Raw genomic sequence first — 10292 nt, 5'->3', positions numbered from 1 at the left:
GAGAGAGAGAGAGAGAGAGGGGGGGGGAGATCGAGAAAGACAGAGGGTAATGGGAATCCTAACAAATCCAATCCTATATTGAGGGGCAGACCTTATCTCCTCTCTTTCAGGAATGTCTCACCACAAACGCAGGCTCATCAGCATCAACCTGTTTCTGTCGTGGTGGCATGTCGCCAAGCCATTCCCAGGTCATGTGACTATGTTCACCCCCTCCCATTGGTCTGGCATGGCTTTGTTCCGACCTTATCACTGGAGATCTCAGTAAACATTCCCCCTAACAGACAGCTGTTGTGCGGGCATGGATTGTTGACTAAACAGGCTCATGTGATGACCGGAGGAACAAGGAGCCTCAGAGGCGTAGAGGGCCTGTCCTACTGTCCTAGGCTCATTCTGATATATATCTCTCCACATATTTACCATGTTGCCTACAGGGTGGGAAAATGAAATAGCTGCGTGCCCTTACAACTTTGTTGCTTACTACCATGTTCACACACTCTCACTTTTCGCATTCTCTCTTCCAGACACAGACACAAACACACACACGCACACACACACACACACACACACACACACACACACACTGGCACATAGGAAAGCACCTACTGATTCAAAAATAGTCTTTCAGCAGACAGGAAACTATGTGTGTTCCCTTCACTTTTCCCCAGAGGACGTAGGATTTCAGTGCATAAAGTCACCATTATTAACCTGAAGGAAATCATACATCAGATATATTTCACATTTCCTCAAGAACAAGGAGAAATACAGTACCTCTGCACACCAACCCAATGTAACTCACGTCTAACAACAGTCTATTAACTAACTATTAAATAACAAATCACTTTAACCCCATGTTACTGTAGCTAACTGATCTAAAACACAATATCAAGTGAACAGAACTATATTCACACATAGGGAGCTATTTTTAGCATCATTTCAGTTCTCTTCAGTAATGGGAGGAGGCCTTTATAGCCCATACAGACAGTCAGCCACTGGATGACATGTAGTGAGTCAGACGCAGGCTAAAGCCAAAGTAAACGGCCCCAGCTGAGGTGGAAAATCAGACCCAAACTGTACAACGTGGCATGAACAGCCGACTTACTTCATCCCGACAAAATCTGTATTCAATTTAGCTCCCAGACCGTCTATTGAAGACATTTTTTAGTTTTCAAATACAGTCTAGTAACCTATAATGACATGTTACTCAAACATAGTGTTTTTGTTGGTGTTCGTCGTTTTAGAAACCCTGTGGCCTACAGAATGGTGTAGTCAGTGCAACATACACATTTTTAAAAAAGGGTTCTAAGCGGGTTCTTAGTTTGTCCCTGTAGGAGAACGCTTTGAAGAACCTTTTTGGGTTCCATACAGAATACTTTTCACCTTTTCTACTTTAGAACACTCTGTGGAAAGGGTTCAACATGGAACCCAAAAGTGCTTCACATCCCTACAGGGAAACATGATGAACAAGAGTGTAGTGGTGTGTGTGTGGGGCGGCGGGGGCTCCCCGGGGTGGGGGTCCACCGCTGGGTGCTGGTAGGCATTTTCCTGGCTACACAGTGTACAGGTTTTTACTGTTGCCTGCTTGCGGCTCTGTCAGTATGTGAAGCGCATTGAGTTTGATTTAGTGATGGATAGAAGGGTGGTAGTGATGGATAGAAGTCTCTCTCTCTCTCCCTCCCTCCCTCCCTCTCTGTAGTGATGGATAGAAGTCTCTCTCTCTCCCTCCCTCCCTCCCTCTCTCTCTCTCCCTCCCTCTCTGTAGTGATGGATAGAAGAGTGGTAGTGATGATAGAAGTCTCTCTCTCTCTCTCCCTCTCTCTCTCCCTCCCTCCCTCTCTGTAGTGATGGATAGAAGTATCTCCCTCTCCCTCTCTCTCTCCCTCCCTCCCTCCCTCTCTGTAGTGATGGATAGACGTCTCTCTCTCTCCCTCCCTCCCTCCCTCTCTCCCTCTCTCTCTCCCTCCCTCCCTCTCTGTAGTGATGGATAGAAGTATCTCCCTCTCCCTCTCTCTCTCTCTCTCTCTCCCTCCCTCCCTCCCTCTCTGTAGTGATGGATAGACGTCTCTCTCTCTCCCTCCCTCCCTCTCTCCCTCTCTCTCTCTCCCTCCCTCTCTGTAGTGATGGATAGAAGAGTGGTAGTGATGATAGAAGTCTCTCTCTCTCTCTCCCTCCCTCCTCTCTCCCTCCCTCCCTCCCTCTCTGTAATGATGATAGAAGAATGTAGTGATGGATAGAAGGGTGTAGAGATGGATTATAATCTGGTATAAATCTCCAGGGGAGATCCATCCAAGCATGCTTGAAGATGCTCACCTTGTCGGGGTCATCGTAGAACACCCCGATGCAGTGGAGTTTGGGTCCGATGCTGCAGGCCTCGGTGTACAGGGCACCGATGTCTTTGTACGGTCCCTCTTGGAACTTGTAGGCGATCGTCACGTTTCGGATCGGCGGCGACCCCGTCTTGATGTCCACCTCGGAGAACAGCCCCGAGTGCAGGATCAGCCAGACCACCGTCACGATCAGACACACGACGAGGAACGCGATCAACACTACAATGATACCCTCGGACATCTTAACTTAGACTTAATTAAAAAGAGCCAACACAGTACAGTGGTTCAGTTCAACACAGTGGTTCAGTTTCCAGTAACCCTTGACCAGTGATCCTGATTGCCCAGACTGATGCCCAGAGAGAGCCTCTGCCTTACAGATGGACCACTTTGGCAGACACTTACTACTAAAGAAAGTGCGAACCGAGATGGATCAAACAGCTATTCCGAGTGTTTGCGATCACATTGATATCAATTATGAGTATAATAATCCATTAATGCGCTTGGCCCGTGCATGAACCAGAGAGACCTCCAGTGACAGACAGACGGCTGAGGGTCCGACGACGCTTGTTGGCAAAACCGTTTATTTCCCTAAACACAGAAACGCGCTTCCTGGATGAAACCATTACTGTCTTTGCAAAGGGGGTGTCCCTGGCTGTCAGTAGCTAAAGCTGTCCAGTGTGTCTACTTCATCATAAGAATTTGAAGTCTGTATTATTCTGTGAATGATCATGACACTACTGTTCACTAATCCAAGTATAACCGTTTGATTGCGTTCATGCGAACACCCAGATCCAAGTCAAACACCCCCGCCAACATGGACATGATGGTTCAACCCGGCGACTCTTCCAGGAGGAGGATGGAGCTTCAGGTGGTCTCATCTCTATTCTGTTTCACGTCCCTCGATTTCCAGTGAATAATAAGCGAATTCATATTCAGAAAGACAACAAATCAGATTGGTTTGAAGATGAGGTGTCTGTCCTGTCAGTCATGGTGGCAGTGAACAGAGGAAACATCCTTTTTTCTTTTTTTTAATACTTTATTTTTCTTTTCTTTTTTTACATGAATAACAAAGAACAAAAAAACAGACAGGTCGAAACCATCCTTTTACATAAAAGGCTTAAGATAACGAGGAACGAGACCAGCAACACTGTTGTGCTCGATGACCCATGGATACACTGTTATGGCTCTTGTCAATTTATATATAAAAAAATGAATCAATCAATCAATGAATGTAAAATATTAATATGTAAAATGTATATATAACGATATACACAATATATATTTAAAAAGCCATTTAATTTTCTACTATTGATCTTTTGGGAATTGTAAAAAGTTTAAAAAATAAATTTATAAAACGTAATAGAAACTGCAAATATAACATGCATGAAATTATGATAATGAAACATGACATTCTAAGACATATTCAGTAAGCACAAGCAATGGTGCAGGTGCTTACAAGGGGTACCTCACTCTTTTATTTGGGGGTTTAAAAGTTGACTGAGACAAACAAGTCATCCACAGAGACTAGTCTTCACACTTTAGTCAACACGTTCAACAGAGTTACAAATAATAGAGGATTACAAAACAAAAGTCTTTACTCAATAGATTCATTTCTTTTCACCGTCAACTTTCCATCGTTTCAGTCCTAGGATATGGACACACACACACACACACTGGACACGGCTGGAGCATGAGTGCAGATGCTGAGTGCTGCCAGGCTCACTCAGGTATATGTGTCTGTCTCCCTCCAGTGGTGGTAAGTGGAAGTGGCCTGTGGCCTGTGTGTATGATGATGAGATGATGAGGGTGATAGAATAGTCTTTGACTAAACAGGCTCATGTGATGACCGGAGGAACAAGGAGCCTCAGAGGCGTAGAGGGCCTGTCCTACTGTCCTAGGCTCATTCTGATATATATCTCTCCACATATTTACCATGTTGCCTACAGGGTGGAAAAATGAAATAGCTGCGTGCCCTTACAACTTTGTTGCTTACTACCATGTTCACACACTCTCACTTTTCGCATTCTCTCTTCCAGACAGACACACACAGACACACAGACACACAGACACACACAGACACACACAGACACACACAGACACACACACACACAGACACACAGACACACACACACACACACACATTGGCACATAGGAAAGCACCTACTGATTCAAAAATAGTCTTTCAGCAGACAGGAAACTATGTGTGTTCCCTTCACTTTTCCCCAGAGGACGTAGGATTTCCCTAACCCTAACCCTAACCCTAGTGCATAAAGTCACCATTATTAACCTGAAGGAAATTATACATCAGATATATTTCACATTTCCTCAAGAACAAGGAGAAATACAGTACCTCTGCACACCAACCCAATGTAACTCACGTCTAACAACAGTCTATTAACTAACTATTAAATAATACATCACTTTAACCCCATTTTACTGTAGCTAACTGATCTAAAACACAATATCAAGTGAACAGAACTATATTATTCACACATAGGGAGCTATTTTTAGCATCATTTCAGTTCTCTTCAGTAATGGGAGGAGGCCTTTATAGCCCATACAGACAGACAGTCAGCCACTGGATGACATGTAGTGAGTCAGACGCAGGCTAAAGCCAAAGTAAACTGCCCCGGCTGAGGTGGAAAATCAGACCCAAACTGTACAACGTGGCATGAACAGCCGACTTACTTCATCCTGACAAAATCTGTATTCAATTTAGCAAACGTTTCATTACAGTGACAACATTGCTCTCGTTTGCAAAACATGAAAAACCAACATGTGACCATGAGGAGAGGAAAGTCCACAGTCCTCTCCAACGCTGTACTAGTCAGAGTCATCTTCCTCCTCTTCCTCCCTGGTGTCATTCCTCCTCCCCTCAGATTCACTCTCATGAGCCTGAAATAAACAAGCAAGACACTTTTAATCTCCAGACCCTCTGAGCCCCTGGTCAATCTGCCAGAGCCAGGCAGAGATATGGTTAGGGATATGGTTAGGGACATGGTTAGGGACATGGTTAGGGTCAGTTTTAGGAGATGATTTACATTTACATTTACATTTTTGGCATTTAGCAGACGCCTTATTCCAAAGCGACTTACAATCAATACATTTGAATACTAAGCATGTGAATCAGCAGTCCACCATTCGTTGCAGGAAGAGTACTCTAGCTCGGGCCCGGGGCCACTGATAGAAGGAAAAACCTTCTCCCTATTATCGCCTTCTACTAAAACTTTTTATTTATTTGTTATATTACTGGAGAAACGGAGAAACAGTACAAGGGGGGCAGTAGAAGTTCTTAGGGACACAGTAGATGACCTAGTCCGACTGTCAATGGGATTCTGGTCAGGAAGGAAGGGCCTTTTAGTCTAGCCTCTAACCCTCCTTCTGCAGAGAGAGGCGGGGTGCAATGGTTCAGTTGGCCCACGGCTCGGTATGAACCTCGGTTTTTGGGTCACGATTACGGTTCGGTTTCGGTACTTATTTTGTGCTTAAGGAGAAAGAAAATGCTACTATTTTCTTTTTTTTAGGATAATAAACTGTTACTTTACTATATTTTGCTTATACTTATGGAACTTTAACATTCAGACACATTCCAGAATATGACTGGTATAGTGTATAAAAAATATAAATATAAACAAAAAACACTTTCAAATAACTAATAAACTTTGTAAAACAAAGTGCCTCTTAGCCTTGACTACTGGTTTTAGGTTTAAAAGTGCACTTGCCATGACAGCTGGTAGCCCATATACGCATTATGCGCATATTACGACAGACATGAAGCATTTCAGCATTTATGCTCACTGTTTTCATTCCCTCATCATTGTATTCAATGCCAAAACCGAAATGAATGACCCCACAACGCAGATTTGTAGCATGTTCTCAACTCCGCTTGCCATGAACAAACATTTGAACAAGAAGCAACTGCGTTCCAGACAAACTCAACCAGACTTTCAATGGAACGCAGTGTAAACCGAAAAACCGACATTCACTAGTGTATTGAACGGTGGACAGCGAACCGTACGGTTCAATATAAAACCCGAGAACCGTTGCACACCTCGTTATAACCACAGGCTGTGTTATAACCACACCAGGCTGTTAAGTGGTTAAGTGGGGCTACTGTCTTACAGCAGGGCTTATTGTGTTGGGACCATGCTGGCCTGCTGTTTCCTGGATCGTGCCAGCAATGATTAGCCAAGAACAAAAACAGGACACCTAATCTTATCAGCCCGGTGTTCCAGCTGCCTTCACTGACGGACGATCAACATGGCTCTTACATAACGTACACTCTGTACACAGACTGACTGAAACCGGCCCTGAAGCACGTTGTTGTGAATGGATATGATGGGATTTATGATGATTAACAGCATTACTGTACCTCCTCCTCCTGTTCCTGAGGCAGCTGTGAGCCTTCCTCCTCTTCATCGCTGCCCTGTGGCTGCTGAGAGAGGATCTCCTCACCCTGCGACAGAAAGGCGTGTCAGAGCCTGCTGGGGGGGGGGGGGGAAACGCACACGCACACGTGCACACACACACACACACACACACAGACACAGGCAGACAGACACACACAGACACACACACACACACACACACACATACAGACACACACACACACACACACACAGACAGACACACACACAGGCAGACAGATACACACACACACATAGACACACAGACACACACAGACGTACCTTCAGGTCCCTGTTCTTCAGGTTGCCCAGCCAGAAGGCGTCCTGGCAGTGGTTGAGGGTGAGCATGACCTTCACCCTGTAGACAAACTGCTCCAGGCTCTTCTTCAGCCCGGGGACGTGGTTGGTGAGGGCCGTGTCCTGCTTGATCTGGGGGACCAGCCGGACCACACTACAGCTCAGCATTTACATTTACATTTTGGGCATTTAGCAGATGCCTTATTCCAAAGCAACTTACAATCGATACATTTGACTATGTAAATGAATCATCAATTCACCATTGTGATAGAAGAAGAACGTTGTTGTTTTAAAAAAAATAGTAGACACTGGAGAAACAGCACAAGGGGGTAGCAGAAATCTCAGGAGAAACAGTAGCAGGAAGCAGGTGTCTCAGGAGATTGCAGGGGGATAGTAGCACGACAGGACATAGCATGACATAAGTCAAGCTTTTCACTTAATACACATGGGGTGGTTCCACAGACAAGGCTTCAGCCTAATCATAGACTAAAACATTGAGGGCCGGTTTCACAGACAAGGCTTAAGCCTAGTCCTAGACTAAAAAACATCTTCAATGGAGATTTTACATTGAAAGTGTGATTTAGTCCAGGACTAGGCTTAAGCCTTGTCTCTGAAACCGGCCCTGAGACATGTGATTTAATCCTGGACTAGGCCTTAAGCCTTGTCTGTGAAGCCCATAGACTATTGAAAAGACGTATTCAATCTGGGAAAGGTGATGTCATGTCCTGTGTGGTAGGACAGATCATGTACCTTTGAGTGTCCACACATGTGATGGAGCTGCCTGGTGCTCAGCTGCAGGGTCCTCAGCAGGCTCTGGACATCCTCCTGGAGAAGACCGCGCACACACACACACACACACACACACACACACACACACACACACACACACAGTATGCCATGTGAAGTAAAGTGCTACTTCATGTACTTCGTGTCTTGACAATATGAGCCTGAGGAGAGTGTGCTGGGTTCATACTAGGGATGCACCGGAATGAAAATTGTTGGCCGAAGCCGAAACTGAACTTAAGGAAACACTTGGCCGAATACCGAATACCGAGTGTGTACCGGCAGTATTTCATTTATTTTGCCAATTTTTGTACCGTTGCATAAATAAATGTAGCTTTTTATTCATGCTTGTATGCTTATTCATGTAAAATGATAATTATCAAAATGATGTGTTTGAAATTGTATACCGGTAATATGCTTTATATTACGTAATATTTCCTAATTTCATGAAAGATGAAAAAATTGTGACAGCAGCTGGTGAAAGGGGGAACAAGTCACCAATCAAAATGATCAGACTTTTATTTTAATTGGATTCGGTGAGTAATCCCCACTGCTACCTAGTTAACTATAACACTACTTTACATTGTTAGCAGGCTCACAAAACAAGCTGTGTTAGTTGACTAGCGATGTGTCGTTGATTTTCAACAATGCTGAAATGCTTAGCGTGCGCTTTTATTTTGAAGTCGCGAAAACGAAAACGGAAGTCAATGTCGGAATGTGCCTCTTGTTGTCGTTCAGAGACATGCCGACATGTTTGCTGTAATTATATGACTTGGCAGTAGGCAGTCATCACTCAATTCTCGTCTCATTTACAGAACAGCATGGGTTGCTTGCACTGTTTGATCGCGTCATAAAAAAAAAGTATTGTATTCGGTAAAGATTCGGTCTTTTCACACCGAATGGACAAATACCGAATGTGCTTATTTGCTATTTTCGTCCGAATACATTTGGTGGCCGAACTTTCGGTGCATCCCTAGTTCATACCTTGTGCTTCTTAAAGCTCAAGTCCAGCAGCGGCATGCCCAGCTTCATGAACGACTCCAGGAAAAGACGCCCGTACTGCAAGCAACAACAACAACAACATCAACAACAACAAAAAGACGTCATCGTGTTCAAATGACATCATCGGGTCATGTGGCTGAGGCCAGCAGAGCCAGTTGTCCTCAAACTCACCTTGAGACACACGATGAGCACTGGTCTGCTGTCGAACACCTGGGGAGGAGGGGAGGAGAGGAGGGGAGGAGAGGAGGGGGCACACACACACACATTAGAATGGCTCCTAGCATCTAAATATAGGCTGCAGCACGCACGCATGGCGGATCCAGCAGAGCATGACAGATGTGTTAACCTCCCTGTTTGCAGTGTTTGTAGCAGATGCACAGCAGGCAGGGGGATACGTAATTGACATGGTTCTCGCTGAGCGTCTTACAATGCTATTCTCAGCAATTAATCTTCTGTAGTGAATGGAGCGATCACTGCACATTGTTTAACAACATGAGACATGTAGGGAGTGAGAGGGACACATTTACCATCTGGCTAACAATGACAGAAGACAATCAGGGGTTTTTTGGAGGGGGTTTATGCTGTATGTCAAGCACTTTGAATTGCCCCTGTTGTATGAAATGTGCTATACAAATAAACTTGCCCTGCCTTGCCTTGCTCTAAGACAATCATGGATATGATTTTGTTTGTGGTTTCTCTTGTCTTCTTTTTTACATGTATTAAGTGTTCTTTGTTGTATATTGAACTTTAGATATTGACGGGAGTGGAACTATGTACAAGCCTTCTGGGCTTCGTTCCCTCCTTGCAGTTATTTTAATCATGTGCTAAATAAATAAACGAAACTAAACAATAGTAAGACAACAGTAAGACAACAGTAAGACAACAGTAAGACAACAAGTAAGACAGTAAGACACCTTGACCAGGTTTACTAGGATGTGGAAGTCTCTGACAGCAAGGTTCCATATCAGCAGCTTCTCACTCTGGACCTGGAAGGAGAGGGAGGAGAACCAGCACATTACAGAAACTCACACACGCACGTATGCACACACACACACACACACGCACACGCACGCATGCAGCACAGCTACCTCAGTGTTGTCGTTTGGTCTACTGGGGGGAATCTTCCTCACAGCCTTCTCCAGCTCTCCCATCATCCCCTTGTAGAACACCAGGAAGGTCTGCCTGGAGAGAGAGAGAGAAGGGAGGGGAGAGGGAGAGAGAGAGAGAGAGAAAAGAAAGTGAGAGACCACTCGTCTGTGGTACAACTACATGATTAGAATCTAGAGAACATGCTTCTGAAAATAATGTCCTTAGAGAGTTGAATCTAATCTAATCTAGAGGACCATGGAGTCAAACGGCTGGTAGAGGAAGCAGGAGAGAGGGTGGTAAGACCCAGAGATGACAGCACACGCGTCACGCTGAACACATCAACTCATGGCGGCTACATGGCCTTTCTCAGGGGCCTGGATTTGTGTGGAGA

General features: G+C 44.7%; 2 protein-coding genes across 2 annotated transcripts in view; both read right to left on the bottom strand.

Annotated features, from left to right (window-relative positions):
* Positions 1-860: 860 nt before the first annotated feature.
* Positions 861-2599, bottom strand: LOC308172968 (testis-expressed protein 264-like; the record flags this gene model as incomplete). The annotated part of the gene is made up of 2 exons (XM_080547933.1): positions 2308-2599; positions 861-869 (listed from the first exon to the last, which is right to left on the bottom strand). Exons 1-2 carry the CDS (start codon positions 2563-2565, stop codon positions 861-863), a joined length of 267 nt encoding a protein of 88 aa, XP_080404059.1. The 5' UTR covers positions 2566-2599.
* A 2548-nt stretch (positions 2600-5147) lies between these two features.
* The window catches only part of LOC308172967 (Fanconi anemia group D2 protein-like), a gene marked incomplete at both ends in the record, with an annotated part of 31433 nt that continues 26288 nt past the window's right edge, over positions 5148-10292 (bottom strand). Inside the window, 8 exons of the mRNA XM_080547932.1 lie at positions 5148-5219; positions 6697-6780; positions 7013-7159; positions 7778-7852; positions 8795-8869; positions 8984-9022; positions 9727-9798; positions 9901-9994. Of these exons, the coding sequence (XP_080404058.1) occupies positions 5148-5219; positions 6697-6780; positions 7013-7159; positions 7778-7852; positions 8795-8869; positions 8984-9022; positions 9727-9798; positions 9901-9994 (658 nt within the window). The remainder of the gene's footprint in view (positions 5220-6696; positions 6781-7012; positions 7160-7777; positions 7853-8794; positions 8870-8983; positions 9023-9726; positions 9799-9900; positions 9995-10292) is intronic.

Source organism: Nansenia antarctica, assembly GCF_963989245.1.
Source record: "Nansenia antarctica genome assembly, chromosome: 18".
Taxonomy (NCBI): domain Eukaryota; kingdom Metazoa; phylum Chordata; class Actinopteri; order Argentiniformes; family Microstomatidae; genus Nansenia; species Nansenia antarctica.
The sequence above is the reverse complement of the archived record's forward strand: the minus strand, read 5'-3'. Positions and strand labels throughout refer to the sequence as shown.